The following is a 22,042-nucleotide window of genomic DNA, read 5'->3' on the forward strand; positions in this document are numbered from 1 at the left end:
ATCCGGCAGAGAAGTGGTCATTAAGCTGTTTTCACACTAAGTAGTTTTAAAGAAAGTCATCAGCATTCGGTTGGCAGTTTCGTCTGGGAATTTGTTAGTCCTAATGACACAGACAGCTGCTACCCTAATGTCAATTACTTCATACAAAAAAAATAGGACTTTACACCTCAAAACAGACTTAAATCTTTGACAAGGCAGAGTTAATATATTAATTAAATTAAAGCTTGGTGGCTGTTGGGGGGTCAAGCAGAAACCTATCAGCCAGAGTTCATATTCAGGTCACAGTCACTGTTTGAGACACTGTTTGGGTAACTCACTGGTCCCATATCTTCTTGCCCAGTTATTTGGCTCAACCTTTACCTACTTTCTAGGTTTGGGTGGAGAGGGTGGAGGGGCTGCTGGCGAAACGGTCGGCTTCTCTCTGCCATGGAGATCCCTTCAGATTGTCTCCATCCTTTGTTCCTCATGGAGAACACTTCAGATCATCTTTCCTTTCATTCCTTTCCTCATGGAGAACCCATCCAATCGTCTCCATTCCTTTCTCCTGCATGGGAAACCTGTTTGATAGTCTCCATTCCTTTCTCCTGCTGAGCATGCTACAGTTTTGTAGCCACTGCACTGAGCTGGTCAATCATGTCAGACTCATTACTTGGACATTAACTAAACCATTACTAACAAAACAAATGAATGGCCTAGCGAGGGTAATGCAGCTTATTTTCTTTTTCTGCCTTTATTTTCTAGATGGGCTGTATTCACCTATAAAATGTAATTATGTAGTACCCAGTCCACACACAGAAGTTCTGGGCTTGTATCGGAAGTCTAGTACTGTATATTGCTATTATTGTTACGTGGCTAAGGCATGTGCACAAGCTTGCAGTCTTGTATGGTGCAACGCCATATAATGCAGATATCTGCTGGACAAAAGCCAATGTGGTGTAGCCACAAGTTGACACATATGTAAACATGCTTTTAAACACTTGAGTAATTTCTAAAATCATTAATTGAATGGATATCATTCAGTATATAATTATATTATAAACAAGTGCCACAAAAATTAACAGAACTAAAAGGAGCGCCTAAATAAATGCGGACGCGTAAAAAGAAATAAAGCAAAACAAGGACGCCAGGGGAAGTAGCTGGCTAATAGCAAAAAGGCTACTCAAACAAAAAACCCTTCCCATACAAACAGCAACGGGATAGGAAGATAAACAGGTTGAGGAAAACTTGAGGGAGGTCAGTAAGCAACGCAGGAGAGGACTCGAAAAAAGACAGAGAAAACAGACAGGAGAGATAGGTGACGGGACACCTACAGAGGCAAACGCTGCAACAGAGAAAGACAGGAGAGGCTGAGAACGCAACGGCGTAACCACAACGAATCAGCTATGATCCATCTCCACGGGCTTCCTTAAGAAGCCATGGCAACAGGTGAGACAGATCATTGCTGATTGCGTTGCTGAAGTCTAGGACTGGTTCGGGTGCCCCTAGTGGACGTGGATGGCACGGCATCCGAGCCAGCCCTGGCTCGGGTGCCCCTAGTGGACGTGGATGGCACGGCATCCGAGCCAGCCCTGACATAATGGATATAATTCTGTATATAATTATGTAAATTTAATAGGAAACAGCAGCAAAAACAAATGTTTTGAATAAACAAAAAGGTCACACTTAAGTGGTGGCCCAACTCTAAATCATACTTCCACATGAGGGTTAGTGGTTCATTCATTTGAAAGCCTTAACAAAATATAAAAAATATATTTGTAGACAACACACTGAATATCCTGGGTAAGTAGAAAGTGGCTGTTTTCATGACAATAAAGTAAAACAAACATGTCTTGTTTTCTTTTTATTTTAAGAGGAGCTGTCGTTTTGCTACAATCGTTCGGCACTGAACATTCTATATATATCAGGCTTTTTTTTAATTCCCTGTATTGATTTTGCCCATGTGCGCTCTCTCTCTCTCTCTCTCTCTCTCTCCCTCACACACACACACACACACACACACACACACTCACTCACTCACTCACACATACACACACACACACACGCGTTATCTGATGAAGCACACTGTCATACACATGCAAACACATACACGTGTCATACACATTTAGACATACAACACACACATGCAGAGACACAAACAAACACCCTGGTGCTTTCTGCTAATGATGAACCGGCCACTTATAACTCCGGCCCTGAGTAGGCAGCTAAACAATGATTACTGTTATTCATCATGCTAGTGTGCAGAAACGGAAAGTGCTGCATAGGATAAAGCCGTTGTGGCTGTTTTCTTCACCATACTGTCAGCAAAGCAGGCATATTAAGAAAAGGGGGGAATGTGTTTTTCCAGTTCCTTTTGCTCTGGGGACTCATAAAAACATGCCCATGTGCATGTGCACACACACACACACACACACACACACACACACACACACACACACACACACACACACATACTGGTTTTTATGTCTTACGAGGACACTCCTTGCCAAACCAGTTAGAATGTGGTTTACAGGGACCTACCTTTCCCATTGCGCTAAAGAGTTGCTGGCTACATTAAAAAATCTGGATTTTTTTGCAGAACATGAATATCACTTCAGATTTCTTCTAGACAAAATCAAACTCTTTACATGTCAACCTGACATTGTGCTTGCATATGGGGACATGTTGAAAATGTCCCGCCTATAGCTAGAATGTGGTCTATAAGGTCTTACCTGCTTTACCAGTACACTCACTTAACAATACACAAAAATGGCCATTTCACTGTTTTAGAAGGACAAGGATGGTTTACTAGAACTTGATTATACACAAACACAAACATGACTGCTTGATGCATTACCAAGACAGGCATGCTTAAGAAGAACAAGTCCTTGCATTGAATAAACATTGGACATAATGAGTTTATAGCTTTGTTATTTATAATTTGTATTTTAATGTAAATTATATTTAAAAACAAGAGAATAATCTCTCTTCCTACATTTTTAAGGAAAAAAAAACAAATCCACAAAGCCTGAAACAAAACTATGTATTATTGTAAAATCTTCAATTAGACTGGGCTTTCCTTTGAAATGTTTTCCCTCTGTTTCTAACAAAATCTCTTATATTTTGTACTGTTCGGCCTGCCAGTACAGGGTCCTCAGCATCTTTGCACTGCTGACATTCTCCCAACGTGGCCAGTTTTCCTTTTGTTATATGAGGCTTGAAGTGTTTTCATCACAGCCATCACTTCTTGTTTAGACCACAGTGTTTTTGTCCTTTTCCCAGGACCTTTGATTTCTGCTGCAGAATTGTCATTGCACACTATTAAAAACAAACAAAAAACAAGTTACAAATTTTGCATTAAGCAAATGTAAAATGATTTACTGTCACAGAATTTTAAAAGTGTGAGATTACTGTGATCATGTAATATCCTAATGATTAGCTGCCATGTAAATTGTGATTCACAATTAAAATTCTGTGTGACACCTAATGTCCATCTATGTGATTAAATTAAATACCAGGAGAGTATCCCACAGTAATGCTCCTATCTGTCTGGGTCTTCTGTATCTCTATAAAAAAGGGAATTACAATGAATCAGCATGTGTATTTGAAAATATATGTAAACATTTGTTTCTCTGCATACTTTGCTATCGCCTTTTCATCCTATCCTTCAATTTTCATGACTCCCACAGAACAGTGGACTAACTAAAAAAATCCAGTGGGATCTTGTGACCACTGATGAAAAACTAGAGGATGACATAAAAGAATTGTGCAGCAAAAAGATTGACTTTACATCTACAAGGCAGACCAACAAAGTAGCAGTGTGTAATAGAGTGTACAGTATGTGGACAGTGTGTGCAACACTGCTGTGTCTTATCCATCTGTGCCTAAGTGGTCCATCAGCTCAAATACAGGGGTCCAGACCACTGATGAATGGGTTAATGGAGGGCTAACAAAGTATGTATGGGAACAAATGCTCTACAGTCTGTAATTGCAGAACTACAAAGTGGTCCTACATGTAAGTGGAGTTGAATAGATGGAGTGTATATATGGAGATACTCCTAATAAAGTGTCTAGAAAGGATCGCCATCCGATCCAGGATCCAGGAGTTAGACAGTCTAACCAACTGTATAGAGAATACCTGCAGATCAGCTCTAGATATAGTAGCTCCACTCAAATATAAAAAGACTAGATCTAAAAAGCTCACCCCGTGGTACACTGACCAAACTAGAAACTTCAAACAAATAGCACGTAAATTATAGCGTAAATGGCGATCTCACAAGTATTTCACTGTGCCTGGAAGGATAGCATTATTGACTACAAACGGGCTCTCACTAAAGCACGCTCAGCATACCTAGCCTCACTGATAGAGAAAAATAAAAACAATCCTAGATTTCTTTTTAATACTATTTCCAAACTTACAAAAAATCAAGCAGGCGAAGAACCTCAGATTCTAGTAAACCTCACTAGTAATGTATTTATAGATTTCTTTGATAATAAAAAAAAAACCTTTTATTAGCAAAACAACTGGTATGTCATCTGGTTTGGTTGATATTGATTTAAATTACATACTGGGAGAAAAACTTGATGCTTTTCATCCACTCCCACAATCAGAATTAGAGAAAATAATTTCTTCCTTAAATTGTGCTACCTGCACTCTAGACTCGGTTCCCTCAAAGTTATTAAAAGAGGTATTACCAGCGGTAACTGAACCTCCTCTAACTGTAGTTATCTCATCCATTACAATAGGTCACATGCCCAAATCATGTAAATTAGCAGTTATTAAACCTCTGATCAAGAAACCAAATCTTGATCCGACTGTGCTAATTATAGACCCATTTCAAACACATCATTTATATCTAAGATCATAGAAAAAGCTGTTGCCCAACAATTATGCCTATATCTGCATAGGAATCACATATTTAAAAAGTTCCCCATCACAGTACTGAAACAGCATTAGTTAAAGTAACAAATGATCTCCTCCTTGCTTCAGATCAAGGCTATGTATCACTGTTAGTGCTTCTTGATCTTAGTGCAGCTTTCGACACAATTGATCATAGGATCTTGCTAGAAAGGTTAGAACGCTGGGTTGGAGTCTCAGGCACAGCCCTTTCATGGTTTTATTCTTACTTAACAAATCGCTATCAGTTTGTAGAGCTCAATAATATTCCATCCAAACGTACAAAAGTTAAATATGGGGTCCCGCAAGGCTCCATTATTATTTACATTATATATGCTACCATTGGGCACAGTTATAAACAAACATAGTGTCAATTTTCACTGCTATGCAGATGACACTCAACTTTACATATCAGCCAAACCTGATGACAAACTCAGTTTAAGAAAAATTGAGGCCTGTGTAAGTAACATAATACAGGAAGATGATAAATCCTGCACCTAACATCCGGAGTCATGCAACAGGCTTGGCTAGGATGTATTAACCAACTATGATCTAATAATACCTACACAATACTACTAAGAAGACAAGATATATTTCACACACCCTATGCACACACTAGTTGCTTGAACAGAACACAGCAGCAGCTACAATCTGATACTGGCTCGACAAGGATCCAGAAGCACAGTGCACTATGTTCATGGTCCATTGCCTCAACTGCCAAGTACTCAGACCACCAAACAAACCTGGACTGACCTTCAAAACAAAGTGACATGGACACACACAATACCTTGCAAGCTTTTCCTTGGGGTCATCAGGAAGGCACCTCCCTTTGTTGGTGTTTCGATGAATTGAGCCCCCAACACCTCCAGAAGGCTCATCAGTGGAGTCTGGTGTCCCAGACCCACCCCCCTCCAAGCTCACAATGTAGCCCATCACAGAATTTACCAACAACCCTGCTACCCGACGGCTATCGGAAAAGCCAAGTGACAATCCTACCCATATCTCAACATCACACACACCAAACAATTGATCTCTTCAAGTACTATCCTTACCCCACCTAACCTCAGCCCTTCTTAGCCACACCCACTGACTAGATCTCTCAGCTACCGCTGACAACTCTTTTACCACTGCTCTCATCACACAGCCTCTAAATCTAAACTCAGCCAGTAGTCTTGTGGCAGACTTCGCCACGAAACCCCTAGCCCCTACCTCTACAGGTCTAATATATGCTTGCCAGCCCCGCTCTCTTACCTCAGCCACCAAATCTGCATACTTCAACCTTTTCCTTTCATGTGCTGCATCAACTTCGTCCTCAAATGGAACAGTTAGCTCTATGAAATACACTATCCAATTACTTTCAGAGTACAACACAACATCTGGCCTCAAGTTTGTGACAACAATACACTCTGGAACCTGCAATTTACAGCCTACATCAACCAACAGTTTCCAATCTCTTGCATCAGCCCACTTACCACCAACTTTTGAAAACTGTGCTGGTTCCTTGCTATGCTGCCCCTCACACACAAACCTAATTACTCTATTGGAACTAGCAACTGGCATGCCATTAACTTCCAACCGCTTCTTATCAAGTGCACCTGCCAATGATTTAAGTACCTGATTATGCCTCCATGTATAACGTCCCTGTGACAAACTCACCTTGCATGCCGACAGGATGTGCTTCAATGTACCACTTCCTGCACATAGTTTACAAGTTGGATCCTCACCAAACCACTGCCCAAGGTTTTGTGGAATTGGAAGCATATCATAAGTAGCTCCCACAAGAAACTTTATACGACTTGCATCCAATGCCCACAACTCTCGTCAGGTGATTCTCCTCTTCTCCACACTTTCCCATTTCATCCACTGACCCTGCTTACTCTGTCCTGCAGCTTTTGCCCACCTTACTTCCTCCTCCTGCTCTTGAATAAAACCAGTCACCATTCGCCTTCTCTCAGGAGATGTGGCCTTGCTGAATGCCCTCCATGTATCACCTGACCCTAGTCCTGCCCTCCCATTTTGCACGTGCCCTACAACATCTCTATGCTCCAATGCCCTCTTTGCTGCCTGAGTTGCCTCTTGGGAATTCCACTTTCTTCCTGTACGTGTCACTGGTGCCGCTGCTTTGATCAGTGCATCTTTCGACCCCATCAACAACATTTCTCGGCCTACCTTGGCACATTTAAACTCCTCAACTAAGCTTGTTAGTGGCAGTTCTAGCACTCCTCTCCCAAACCATGCCACACTACTAAGACAATGTGGAACCCCAAGCCATTTTCTTACAGCCTTATTAACAATCCTTTCTAGCCTCTCAACTTCAGTCATTGGAATATCATACACTGTCAGTGGCCACCTTAGACGAGGCAACAATCCAAACTGCAAACACCACAACTTTAATTTACCTGGCAAAAAGGACTTATCGATACTATTAATCGCCTCACCCAATTCCTTCCTTAACTCTACAACCTGCTCTTTGTCGTTCAGTGCTGCGGTGTACCACCTACCTAGACTCTTAACTGATTTCTCCAGAATAGACGGTATAACTTCTCCCTCCATCACATACTTTTCTTGTGTCAACTTCCCTTTCACAATTGAAACACTCCTAGACTTACTGGGTTTAACCTTCATCCTAGCCAGCCTAAGATTATCCCCTAGCTTCTCCAACAGCCGCCGAGTACATGGAACAGTAGTCGTTAATGTAGTCATGTCATCCATGTATGCCCTAATCGGTGGGAGCCGGGTGCCATCATGCAGCCTCTCCCCACCTACAACCCACTTAGAAGCCCTGATAATCACCTCCATTGCTATTGTAAATGCCAATGATGAGATTGTGCACCCTGCCATTATACCTACTTCCAGACGTTGCCAAGATGTAACAAACTCCTCTGTGCTGAAACAAAACTGAATGTCTCCAAAATAAGCTTTAACTAACCTCGCAATCTCATCTAGAACCTGAAAAAATTCAAATGCCTTCCACAACAGAGCATGCGGTACCGAACCAAAAGCATTAGCCAGATCTAAGAATACCACATGTAGATCTCTTCTCTCTGCTCTTGCTGTTTGAATCTGGTGCCAAATCATGCTACTATGCTCTATACACCCTGAAAAACCTGTAATCCCTGCTTTTTGCACCGATGTATCAATTAACTTATTCTTTTTCAGAAATGCTGCCAACCTACGTGCAACTACACTAAAGAATATTTTACCCTCCACATTAAGCAAGCTTATGGGACGAAACTGCTCTATGGCTACAGAATCCTTCTCTTTCGGAATAAGAACACCACCTGCCCTTCGCCAGTCCTTTGGGATAATCCCCTTCTTCCACACTATAAACATCAACCTCCATAACAACTTCAAAACATCTGGTGCACTTTTATATAATCTATATGGAACTCCATTAGGCCCTGGTGCTGAACCTGCTTTTGCGCACCGCACTACTTCCTGTACCTCACTCCACTTAAGGGGATTAACATCCATCTTCCACTGTAGGTCACCTACTGGCGGAATATCTGCTGGCAATTTCACCTCACTAGTCTTTTCCTCCCTTGAGTACACCTTCTGAAAATGCCCCTCAAGCTCCTTCTTTCCTACCTTTAGGCTCCCTGACTTCTCCTGACTAAACAACGTTTTAACAAATCTAAACAGATCCTTAAAGCAGTGTTTCTCAACCTTTTTTCAGTTGTGGCACCCTTTATATGCATGCAAAATTTTAAGGCACCCCAGTTGCGAACGTAAGTTGTTGACGGGGGGGTTGGGGGGTGGCGAACGTAATCGCGACAGATTCCAATCCCTCCCCCGCCTGAAAAAAAGCTCACGCCCACCAAACTTGAGAGATCTGGTGCCGCGGGACCCTGGTTGAGAAACGCCGCCTTAAAGAATGCCTCTCTAGCGCGCTCTTTCTTCTTCCTTCTTTTCCTCATAGCTTCTGCTCTCCGTAATTTCCCTAACTTACTTTTCAACTCGTCTTGCAGTAACTCAATGCCCTCTCTTTCCTGCTCATTACCCCGCTTCCACCGCTTCCTCAACAACCTTGACAAGTTTTCCTATTTCTACCTGCCTCCTTGATTTACAAACAGCCTTACTCATTCCTTTCTTCTGCACAACACCAAATCTTGCCACACCATAATCATAGATAACTTTACCTAGCCTGTTCAACTTACTTTCCACTGTAAGAGATCAAGTGTAAGAGATATTAAATGCTGGATGTCTCTAAACTTCCTCCAACTTAATGAGGACAAAACTGAAGTCCTCCTCCTGGGCCCAAAGGCCTCAAAACAGAAAATTCCAGATCTAATGCTTAATCTCGCAGACTACCCCATTACACCTGGCACAGTAGCCAAAAACCTAGGCGTCATACTCAACTCTGACCTATCATTTGATAAATACATAGATAATACTACTAGGATAGCTTTTCTACATCTCCGCAACATTGCTAAGTTAAGAAATACATTATCACAAGATGATGCAGAAAAATTGGTGCACGCCTTTGTTAGCTCCAGACTAGACTACTGTAACTCACTACTGTCAGGATGTTCAAATCGGAATTTAAATAAACTTCAAATAGTTCAAAATGCCGCAGCCAGGGTTCTGACCAGAATAATAATAATAATAATAATAATAAATTTTATTTGATGGCGCCTTTCTGACACTCAAGGTCACCTTACATAATAATAATAATAATAATAATAATAATAATAAATAAAATTAAGACAGAGAAAAGGTACAAATAAATTAAAATAATGGATAAAATAGACAGAAGATCGGAATCATACATTAAAGGCAACTCTAAACAAGTATGTTTTGAGACCTGACTTAAAATACGTAATAGAGTCAGAGTTTCTTAAATCGGGTGGTAAGACATTCCATAGCCTAGGAGCAGAGTTACTAAAAGCCCTGCCCCCCATGGTGCTTAAGCGGACAGTGGGGACAGACAGGTGAGTGGAGGCAGATGATCTCAGAGATCGTGAGTGAGTGGTAATGTTGATGAGATCTGTTATATACGGAGGTGCAAGGTTATGAATAGCCTTGAAAGTAAGTAGTAAAATTTTGTAGATGATGCGTTGCCTAACCGGCAGCCAGTGCAGCTGTTGTAAAACAGGAGTGATGTGGTGAGAAGAGGGAGTTCTTGTAATGATACGTGCAGCTGAATTCTGAACCATTTGAAGTTTGTGAAGTGATTTACGTGGAAGACCAAAAAGAAGGGAATTACAATAATCTAGGCGGGATGTAACAAGGCTGTGGACCAGAATAGCAGTAGTGTGGGAGGAAAGAGAAGGCCGTAGACAATTGATATTTCTAAGGTGAAAGTAAGCAGATCTGGTAATATTGTTTATGTGTGACTAAAGTGATAAGGTACTATCCAGGATGACACCCAAACTCTTTACCTGAGATGAGGGAGAGACAGAACAATTATCAATGGTGAGAGAAAAACTGGTCACTTTGGATAGATTGGATTTAGTGCCAACAAGTAAAACCTCAGTTTTATCACCATTTAATTTGAGAAAGTTGAGAGAGAGCCATGTTTTTATTTCGGCTAAACAGTCTGTAAGGAAAGGCAGAAGAAGATTGGAAGTAGGCTTACTTGAGAGATAGAGCTGTGTGTCATCCGCGTAACAGTGAAAGTTGATATGATATTTACGGAAGATGTTACCAAGGGGGAGAAGATAGATTATGAAAAGAAGGGGGCCAAGGACAGAACCCTGAGGCACACCAGAAATTACAGGAGAAGGTTGAGAAGTGAAGGTTTTGAGCTGAATAAACTGTGTGCGGTTTGACAGATATGATTTAAACCATTGTAACGGTGTGTCAGTTATGCCGATGAAAGACAGTCTATGAAGAAGAGTGGAGTGACAGACAGTATCGAAGGCAGCGCTCAGATCTAAAAGAATAAGAATAGAAATTTGACCGGAACCAGCTGTGCAGAGGAGATCATTGGTGACTTTAACAAGTGCTGTTTCTGTGCTGTGAGAGGAACGGAAACCAGACTGAAATTTTTCATAAAGATCATTGTGTGACAGATATGAGTGAAGCTGAGCTGTAACAACTTTCTCAAGTATTTTTGAAATGAATGGGAGATTGGAGATAGGGCGTAGGTTATTAAAATCGGTAGGATCAGCACCAGGCTTTTTTAAAATTGGGTTGATAGCTGCAGTTTTCAAGGCAGCTGGTACAGTCCCAGTTGTGAGAGAAGAGTGAATGATTGCAGTAATAAAAGGAAGCAGAGAAGGAAGACAGGATTTGACCAGTTTAGTGGGAAGAGGGTCCAATGAGCAGGTAGATGGCTTAGCCTTACTAATAAGATCATAGAGTTCTGAGGTAGGAGGAAGAGAGAAAGATGAAAAAGATGTAGAGGAAAGAAAGGAAAAATTATAATAATTAGGGATAGTCAATGTAGAAGATGGAGATTCAAGAGACTTGTAAATCTTCTTAATTTTCTCATTGAAAAATGACATAAGAGAATTGCAGAAGGTAGTAGAACAGAGATACGATGGAAGAGAGTCCGGAGCTTGCACAGTTTTTTTATAAAATGCATACAATGATCTAGTGTCTCCATTCATAGAAATAATTAATCCAGTATAGAAGTCCGATTTAGCCTGTGATAGTGATTCCTTATAGTGCAGCATATGGTCCTTATACATGTCCTTATGAACAGATGAACCAGTTTTGCGAAACAATCGCTCATATTGTCGTCCCTTGGTTTTCAAGAGACGAAGCTCAGGTGTAAACCATGGGGCTGAGCGTGAGAAGTGAACCATACGTGTTTTCAACGGGGCAAGAGAATCCAGAATGGCCTGAAGACCAGTGTTATATGATGACATTAGTTCATCAGGGAACATTTGTTGTTGGAAATCCAAGTGGGAGATTATACTGGAGGACAGAGAGACAGAATCAATATCCTTAATATTACGGAAGGTGATGAGACGGGGAAGCTTCGTGATGAAGAGAGGCAAACTGACATTAAAGGAGATGAGAGAGTGGTCAGATATAGCTAGCTCTTCAACCGAATGGTTAAAAGGAGTGACACCAGAGCAGCAAACGAGGTCAAGAATGTGACCTTTACAGTTTGTGGGAACGTCAATAAACTGTTCCAGTCCGAAGCTCCCCAGACATGATATAAAGTCTTTGGTGAGGGGATTGTTAGTGCTGTCCATATGAATATTAAAATCGCCCATAACTATAATAGCAGGTGAGAGAGTGATCAGATGAGTTAGCAGCGCAGCGAAATCCTGAAGAAAGTCTTTGTTACCTTTAGGAGGACGGTAGATGTTCACAATGATGGTAGGTGTGGAACCAGCAAGTTGACAGACCAGTGACTCAAAGGAGGCGAAGACAGGCACAGACACCGGAGAGACTTTTCGGTCCTCCCGATGGAATATCGCAAGACCTCCTCCTCGATTAGAGTCACGTGGTTTACAGATGTAAACATATCCAGCAGGAGCGGATTCATTAAGTTGCGTAAAGTCATTTTGTTGTTGCCATGTCTCAGTTAGACAGAGGATGTCATACGGTCAACAAGGAGATCCTGGATAAGAAGTCCTTTGCTCGTTAACGAGCGGATGTTAAGCAGACCGAATTTATGGTACTGTCAGCTCCAGTAGAGGTGCTAGCCAACCGGTCTGGGCACACTAGCACACTGTGGTCAACTACCCGACTCGGTCCACGGCGGGTTCGACGAGCAGTAGATCCGATGGATTGCAGTGGAGCAGTTATGTCCTCATATAGAGACCGGCGGGACCCTCGATGAATATATTTTCGACGGGGGATATAAATCAAATCCGCGTTGGAAAGCAGAGGCGCCGGTAGTGAGAGCAATGGAACAAACTGAGAGTATCGTAGCCGAACCAGTTCCGCAGCAGAATAGTGGATAATACCCATCACAGGTTGGTAAATTCTTGAACATAATATCCAAAAAAGGACGAGCCAGAGCTGTAGACTGTATAGTTTCATGATGTCAGAATATGAATTCTGTTCCAATCCACATTTAATATATGTTGACGAATTAAGCAATCGCTATGTCTAAATCCACCAAATACGATAAATACTTAACTAAAAGTGTAACTTTAAGAACCATTTGACTATTAAACATTCAATTAATAACAGTAATCAGAACTACAAAATGGCTCCCAGTTAAATTCCGTATTGATTTTTAAATTCTTTTATTAACTTATAAAGCATTGCACGGGTTTGCTCCTGAATACCTATTATGAACCACAACGTCTGCTACTCCTGACTTCCTCATACAATACCACAGCTCCTGTCTCGGTACTCTATCATAAGTTTTCTCTAAGTCAACAAACACACAATGTAACTCCTTCTGTCCTTCCCTATACTTCTCCATTAACATTCTCAAAGCAAACATAGCATCTGTGGTGCACTTAGCTGGCATGAAACCATACTGTTGCTCACAGATCTCTACCTCTCCTCTAAGCCTAGCTTCCACTACTCTTTCCCAGATATTCAGGCTGTGACTGATCAACTTTATTCACCTGTAATTACTACAGCTCTGAATGTCGCCCTTATTCTTGAAAATCGGCACCATTATGCTTTGTCTCCACTCCTCAGGCATCTCCTGACCTTCCAAGATTCTGTTAAATAACCCAGTCAAAAACTCCACTGCTGTCTCTCCCAAACATTTCCATACCTCCACTGGAATATCATCTGGTCCAACTGCCTTACCACACTTCATTCTCCAAATTGCAGCCCTTACTTCCTCCTTGCTCACCTGAGGCACTTCCTGATTCACAACCTCTACCTCTTCTAACCTTCTTTCCCTTTCATTCTCTTGATTCATCAGTTCCTCAAAATACTCCTTCCACCTTCCCAAGACACTCTCCTCACCAGACAACACATTTCCATCTTTATTCTTTATCATCCTAATCTGCTGGACATCCTGCCCATCACGGTTTCTCTGTCTGGCCAATCTGTACAGATCCTTTTCCCCTTCCTTAGTGTTCAACTTCTCATACAGCTTGCTATACGCCTTCTCTTTAGCTTCTGCCACTGCTCTCTTTGCCTTATGACACATCTCCTTGTACCTCTGTCTACTTTCTTCATCTCGCTGAAAATCCCAATGTTTTTTAGCCAACCGCTTTCCTCTCAAACTTTCCTGAACTTCCTCATTCCACCACCACAACTCCTTGTCTGTCTTCCTCTGTCCTGAGGTCACACCAAGTACTTTCCTAGTCACATCCCTCACTGCATTTGAAGTCTCATCCCAGGTATCCAGAACACCACCACCATTACCCAGTACCTGCATCACCTCATCCCTGAATATTACACCACAGTCCTCATCCTTTAACTTCCACCACCTGATCTTAGGTTCCGCTCTCACTCTCGTCCTCTTCTTCACTTCCTGCTGTCCACTGCTGTTTAGCTACACTCTCCCCTGGTAACACCTTGCAATCACTAACCTCTCTCAGGTTTCATCTCCTACAGAGGATATAGTCGACCTGTGTGCATCATACCCCACTCTTATATGTTACCCTGTGCTCTTCCTTTTTCTTGAAGTGTTAACTACAGCCATCTTTATCCTTTTAGCATAAATCTACCACCATATGTCCTTCCGTATTCCTTTCTTTAACACCACATCTACCCTACACCTCCTCATCACCACTGTTCCCTCCACCAACATGTCCATTTAAATCTGCTCCAATAACCACTCTCTCTTCTTTAGGAACCTGCAAAACAACTTCATCTAACTCTCTCCAGAATTCTTCTTTCTCCTCCACATCACAACCTACCTGAGGAGCTTAATCACTGATGACATTCATCATCACCCCATCAATCTCTAACTTTACACAGATCACCCTGCCACTTACTTGCTTTACCTCCACTACACTCTTACTAAACTCATCCTTCAGGATTACCCCTACTCCATTTCTCTTCCTGTCTACACCATGGTAGAAGAGTTTGAAGCCACCACCAATTCTCCTGGCCTTGCTCCCCTTCCACTTGGTCCCATGTACACACAGTATATCTATCTTCCTCCTCTCCATCGCATCAGCTAGCTCTCTCCCTTTACCTGTCATAGAGCCCACATTCAACGTACCAACTCTAACAACTTCCTGCTCTGCCTCCTCTCCTTCAGCTTCAGAACCCTCTTCCCCCCTCTCCTCCTCCTCCTCCTTGTCCCAACAGTAGTCCAATATCCACTAATGCCCTGTTGGACAACAGCACCAGTGGCGGTCGTTGTTAACCCGGGCCTCGACCGATCCGGTATGGAATTTCTATTTTTGATCCGCATCATTTGATTTGGCGCCGTTTTTACACCGGATGCCCTTCCTGACGCAACCCTCCCTATTTATCCGGGCATGGGACCAGCACTAAAATACACTGGTGTGTGCACCCTAGTGGCTAGGTTTTAAAAACCCTCACTAACCTATTGCTGTTCCTGGGGTAATACAATTTGACAATTGTAAATGATAACTGAAATGCAATTTTCCAAATCTGCTGTTGTGGACAGCAAATGTTTGTGCAACAGGTCCTCAAAAATAAATTTGTGGGATCAAAAGGTAATTAGTATGTCAATACAAATGACCTGTTGTGGCTCTTTGTCAGGTGATAAGGTAGCCATTGTAGCACTGGCAACAGGTCCTTTTGCAGGAATGGCCTAAAAACTTTACAGAGACAAGATACCACTATCATTGTATCATTGTTAAGCACCAGTGCACTATGTTCCTGTGATGTCAGTATATGGAAATGGTGTGAAAACAATGTGCAAGAGAGTCTGTGATTTGAAATACAGCTTCAGAAAAAGAAGTCCCTCGAGACCACAATCACGTCATACACTATACACATCAACATTAACTGGCTGCCATTAACATGCACTGATAAACTACTATAGCCTCCCTGTAAACCACAGTGTGCTTACAAAACAGGTCCAAACTTAACACAACCTGGTACACACAACATCCTAGCAGACACTGCAGTTACAATAAGTTGTAGTGTCCTGATATTAAAGGTTTCTGTCACACACATTGACACATGAATATTCCCTAAGTAAAGACAAAGCACTTTGAGATATTCTGTCACTGTCCTCAATAAACACAATGTTCTCTCATAACAGGTCATGGTCAAACACAATCTTAAATACACTTATTAAGGATTTAGCCAATACAACACAACATTCAGACAACTTCCATTTACTGAACTCATCAAGTTCTGCTAGTGAATGCAGGGGTTCATAATCTGACATAAGTTTTATAGTTCTTTCTTCCTCAGGGACCATAAAAGAATTGAGGCAATCACATAGTGAATGTTTACTGTAACTCCAAAAAATGTGCAACATTTTTCTGAAAATCACAGCATTGTGTCTCAAAATTACCTCTTGTGCTACTTCACATGAAATCTGTGAATGGTGCTCCTCAGTCCACAACTGGTCCTTCATGGTCAGTGGTGCAGAAGTTGTTTCCTCAGCATCCATCTCAGCTAAATTCTAGAAACACAAATAAGATTCAGAAATGTGACACCAAACATTCCTGAAGGAAAGTAAAAAGTGTTATCTTTTAAAAACCCATCACTAACCTATTGCTTACTTCCTTGGGTAAAACAATTTGACCGTAAATGATAACTGAAATGCATTTATCCAAATCTGCTGTTGTGGACAGCAAATATTTGTGCAACAGGTCCTCAAAAATAGATTTGTGGGATCAAAAGGTAATTAAGAATGGTATGGAAATACAAATTACCTGTCGTGGCTCTTTGTCAGGTGATAAGGTAGCCATTGCAGCACTGGCAACTGGTCCTTTTGCAGGAATGGCCTAAAGATGTTACAGAAACAAGATACCACTATCATTGTATCATTGGTAGGCACCAGTGCACCATGTTCCTGTGATGTCAGTATATGGAAATGGTGTGAAAACAATGTGCAAGATAGTCTGTGATTTGAAATATATTTTCAGAAAAAGAAGTCCCTCGAGACCACAATCACGTCATACACTATACACATCAACATTAACTGGCTGCCATTAACATGCACTGATAAACTACTATAGCCTCCCTGTAAACCACAGTGTGCTTACAAAACAGGTCCAAACTTAACACAACCTGGTACACACAATATCCTAGCAGACACTGCAGTTACAATAAGTTGTAGTGTCCTGATATTAAAGGTTTCTGTCACACACATTGACACATGAATATTCCTTAAGTAAAGACAAAGCACTTTGAGATATTCTGTCACTGTCCTCAATAAACACAATGTTCTCTCATAACAGGTCATGGTCAAACACAATCTTAAATACACATATTAAGGATTTAGCCAATACAACACAACATTCAGGCAATTTCCATTTACTGAACTCATCAAGTTCTGCTAGTGAATGCAGGGGTTCATAGTCTGACATAATTTTTATAGTTCTTTCTTCCTCAGGGACCATAAAAGAATTGAGGCAATTACACAGTGAATGTTTACTGCAACTCCAAAAAAATGTGCAACATTTTTCTGAAAATCACAGCATTGTGTCTCAAAATTACCTCTCGTGCTACTTCACATGAAATCTGTGAATGGTGCTCCTCAGTCCACAACTGGTCCTTCATGGTCAGTGGCGCAGAAGTTGTTTCCTCAGCATCTATCTCAGCTGAATTCTAGAAACACAAATAAGATTCAGAAATGTGACACCAATCATTCCTGAAGGAAAGTAAAAAGTGTTATCTTTTAAAAGCCCTGACTAACTTACTGCTATTCCTTATGTAACAAAATTTGACTGTAAATGATACCTGAAATACATTTATCTACATCTGCTGTTGTGGACAGCTGATTTTTGTGTAACAATCCTTCAAAAATAGATTTGTGGGATCAAAAGTTAATTAAGAATGTTATATTAATACAAATTACCTGTCGTGGCTCTTTGTCAGGTGATAAGGTAGCCATTCTAGCACTGGCAACAGGTCCCAGGAACAGCCTAAAGACGTTTCAGAGACAAGATACCACCTGCATCATTGCTAGTTACCAGTGGACTATTTTCATGTGTTGTCAGTATATGGAAATGTTGTGTAAACAATATGCAAGATAATCTGTGACAAACTACAGCTTCAGAAAAAGAAGTCCCTCGAGACCACAATTTTGTCCTACACTATACATATCAACATTAACTGGTTGACATTAACATGCACAGGAATCAATGCCATCACTTAGTATTTTGATTAAAACAGGCTCACTTAAACAGGAGACATACAATTTAAGAACAGACTACAAGTGTTATTCATTGAGTTAGTGCTCATTTTAAGTACTCAAGAAACAGGTCTACGTTTCAATCTATGTTTGAAGACAGCAAGTGACTCTCTAGTCTGAGACTCTGCACCTTACAGAGCAAGAGACTCTGCAGCTTACACAACAGGTCTATGCTTAACTCAACCGGGTGCACACAATATCCCAGCAAACACTGCAGTTACAATATGTAGCAGTGTCCTTATATAGAAGGTTCCTGTGACACACATTGACTCATGGATTAAGCTTGACCAGCAAATTCTTAATGTCCTTAAACACACTGCACTCACAGGACACGTCTGAGCCATGCACAGCTCAAATACACTCACCGAATTTATTAAAATATATCTGCATATAGAATGTTGCTTTAATTATAGTGAATGCTCATATCTTAATACCTTGCATCTCCATGGCCATTCAGAGTCACCGTAGTTGTATGTGATCTCTTCTCCAGGACTAATGCTCCTTGTTGCAAATAAACACAAATGGGGTTTTCCCGCTACTCTGATTGTTTTCATTTTGCTGTTTGGGCTAACATGGTCATCATTCACAAGTCTCCCAAGAGACTTATCTTCCAATGAAGCATCAACACTGAAACATTTAAATAAAGCATAACAGACAACTTTTAGTACAACAATGAATAAAAGAATATCTTTTTTTTATCACAGCATAACCTCAAAAATAATCACCACACAACCACTTTATGTACACCTCCTTGTATTTACACTCACTATCAATTTATTCAGCACCACTTCAAGGTGCTCTTTATTGTTCTACAGTTACATTCTATCAATTACTTCTGTTTGTCTGCATACTTTACTAGTCCCCTTCACCCTGTTCTTCAATGGTCAGGACCACCACAGTGGTAGATCATTCTCATCAATGCAGTCACACTGGGGGTCCTGACCACTAAAGAGGGTGAAAGGAGGCAAAGTATGCAAAGAAACCGCTGGATTATATTATTTTATTGTAGAACTACAAAAACCATACATATGGTAAGTTGTACTGATCAAATGCATGAGTGTGGATACAAACAGGTGGACTTAATGAAGTGACTGGTCAGTGTGTAGCTACAAATGAGTATAATATACATACCAAAAAAGCTTTCCATTGTAACGAAATTCAAACATGAATATTTTCAGCGCTTCTTTATATATTCTCTGTCTTCTCTCACATTCATGTTTGTTTATTAGGTCCCCTCTGTATTCCAAAAGAAAATCTCCCTTATCAAAATGGACACAGCTGAAAACTCCACGGCCTACATGAGAAAACAGAGAACATGTCAAGCTAGGTCTTCCCAGTGTGGACTTCTTGTTGCTATTGGAAAACATCACATTAAACCACAACAATGCAAAACAAATACATGCTATTACGCATGAATATTAAATTACCTTTATTTATATAGCATTTATTATAGCATTTATATACTTCACATCAAACCCGTCTTTGTCTTTACAAGCAGATGTAAAATATGCATCCTCCTCTTTTGGATTAAGCTTTCTCTTTCTCAGCTCCATGGCAACTCAAGTGCTACTCTTCCTAGCAAAAAAAAACTTAAGTGTTACTTTGCTCATTAATATCATTTGATTGTTCAGGGCTTATAGCTAACATATTAGCCCACATTTCTGCATTTTTGAACAAGATATGAGTTTCTGAATGGCTGGAGAGTGCTGTGATGAGCGAGTTCACTTAATTCACAGCATATAAACAATGCAGGCCCAACTGTCATAAGAACATGCTGGTAATAAGGTTACTGAAAATACACAACTGTCTTTTGTGATTTTTGTGATTGTCTTTTTGGGTTTATCTAATTAGTGTTGTATAGTTTGCAAAGAAAAAACAATGTAGACTGACTTAATGACAAGTACAAACTAACCAACCATTAATAACCACTACAGGGGATTTTATTCATTCTCACAATGTGATTTGGGGGAGCTGAACTACCTGAGATAGTTATCTACAAATATGAATGGCATTTTAAATTGTATGATGATATATTCAAATACAGTAAACATCATAAACATCAGAGCACATATTCATGCAGATTAAACCCAACAAAAGTGAGAAAATAACTGAACTAACCTAGCACTCACCCAGTCACAGAAAACTCCCTAACACTGACTAGCTAGCTGACAAGCTTATAGGCTACTACTACTCAGAACTACTCTAAATCAGCTACTACTACTCTAAATCAAAATAATCATTTAAACATTTTAAATTACGGCATTGACGCTAGCGCTACTCATTCTATATTGTATATAGACTGTGCTGGTGTGATTAGCTAAGAAATTATATAACACGATTAGCTTGATGCTAACGTTATATAGGAAATCCCATAGACATGCTAGCGGAAATTAGCATTATAATCGCGGCGCTAATTGGCTTTCTAAAACATCAAGTACAGCATACTTTCTCATGTAGAAGCATCAAAGCACTGAAATGTTTAAGATAAATGTTTGTGATCTAACCCAGCAGGCTAGAGCTACTCATTCTATGTTGTATTAAAGAGTAGACTAGACCACATATTCATGCAGATTAAACCCAACAAAAGTGAGAAAATAACTGAACTAACCTAGCACTCACCCAGTCACAGAAAACTCCCTAACACTGACTAGCTAGCTGACAAGCTGGCTACTACTACTCAGATGGGGTGAAATGTTTAGTAACAAATGAATTCTAAATCAAAATAATCATTTAAACATTTTAGATTACGGCATTGAAGCTAGCGCTACTCATTCTATATTGTATATAGACTGTGCTGGTGTGATTAGATAAGAAATTATATAACACAATTAGCTTGATGCTAACGTTATATTGGAAATCCCATAGACATGCTAGCGGAAATTAGCATTATAATCGCGGCGCTAATTTTCTTTCTAAAACATCAAGTACAGCATACTTTCTCATGTAGAAGCATCAAAGCACTGATAAATATTTGTGATAAATGTTTGTGATCTAACCCAGCAGGCTAGAGCTACTCATTCTATGTTGTATTAAAGACTAGACTAGCTAAGTAATTTGATGCTAACGTTATACTACAAACCCATGGAAATGTTAGAGGAAATCAGCGTTTTTGTAGTCGGGACAAATAGCTTTCTAAGACCCAACATAAAGCTTAATTTATCATTCAGACAAATCTAAAGTATTAATAAATGTTTAGCAATTATACAACAACAGTGTTTGTATTTATAAAGGTCATTACCTTACCTGATTTTCCAGTCTTTAGAAATTATGGGACGATTAGTATGACGTGGCATCTGCGTAGTGAAACTCCGCCCACTGATCGAATAACACTGGCATGATTGACAGAGCTTTTAGCCAATTACAGCTTGAGTAGTCAGTTTAAAGCCCAACCAATCAGAAATCGCAAATCGTAACACTGAGGGCACACAGGAGCATTTCCGACACCAGGCTACGGGGGGCGCTATACTAAATTCTGGGACAACACTGTGTAAAGCGATTTTCATGGTTTTATGGTGTATAAGGACATGGCCCCAAAATTTGAGAGGGAGCTTCTCTCACTTAGATAAGAGCATCTACAGTGCCGGAATTATGAGGACACCAGCCCTGTCCTGATAAACCCAAATGTCCTGGTAATGTCGGTATGTAATCAGGTGAAAAGTCTCTGTAAACCACATAAACCAACGCACACACACACACACACACACACACACACACACACACACACATATGGTCAAGCAGGGGCCACAACAAAAATAAAAATACCCACCCCAGCCTCACCTTCCCTACATTCTAAATCTGGCTGGACACCAGATGGGTTGTAACTTAGGCTCTAGCAGAGTGGTGGAGAAACCATCAACACACTCTCTCTCTCTCTCTCTCTCTCTCTCTCTCTCTCTCTCTCTCTCTCTCTCTCTCTCTCTCTCTCTCTCCCTCCTTCTCTCTGACGTGGTGGTGTGGTTCAAGCTGCATCGGCCTCCGAATAACGGGCTGTGCGAGGAGAG

General features: G+C 40.7%; 2 protein-coding genes across 4 annotated transcripts in view; one reads left to right on the plus strand and one right to left on the minus strand.

The window, feature by feature from the left end:
- Positions 1 to 22,042, plus strand: part of sgcd (sarcoglycan, delta (dystrophin-associated glycoprotein)) — a 152,499-nt gene that overhangs the window by 66,683 nt on the left and 63,774 nt on the right. The window lies entirely within an intron of this gene.
- Positions 2,989 to 21,366, minus strand: LOC143481479 (uncharacterized). Its single transcript, XM_076979511.1, has 9 exons — positions 21,285 to 21,366; positions 19,173 to 19,335; positions 18,476 to 18,668; positions 17,706 to 17,772; positions 17,345 to 17,455; positions 16,558 to 16,629; positions 16,194 to 16,304; positions 3,492 to 3,542; positions 2,989 to 3,294 (listed from the first exon to the last, which is right to left on the minus strand). The coding sequence occupies exons 4-9, from the start codon at positions 17,739 to 17,741 to the stop codon at positions 3,217 to 3,219; spliced, it is 459 nt and encodes a 152-aa protein (XP_076835626.1). The 5' UTR covers positions 17,742 to 17,772; positions 18,476 to 18,668; positions 19,173 to 19,335; positions 21,285 to 21,366; the 3' UTR covers positions 2,989 to 3,216.

The sequence above is a fragment of the Brachyhypopomus gauderio genome, chromosome 18, assembly GCF_052324685.1.
Source record: "Brachyhypopomus gauderio isolate BG-103 chromosome 18, BGAUD_0.2, whole genome shotgun sequence".
Lineage (NCBI taxonomy): Eukaryota > Metazoa > Chordata > Actinopteri > Gymnotiformes > Hypopomidae > Brachyhypopomus > Brachyhypopomus gauderio.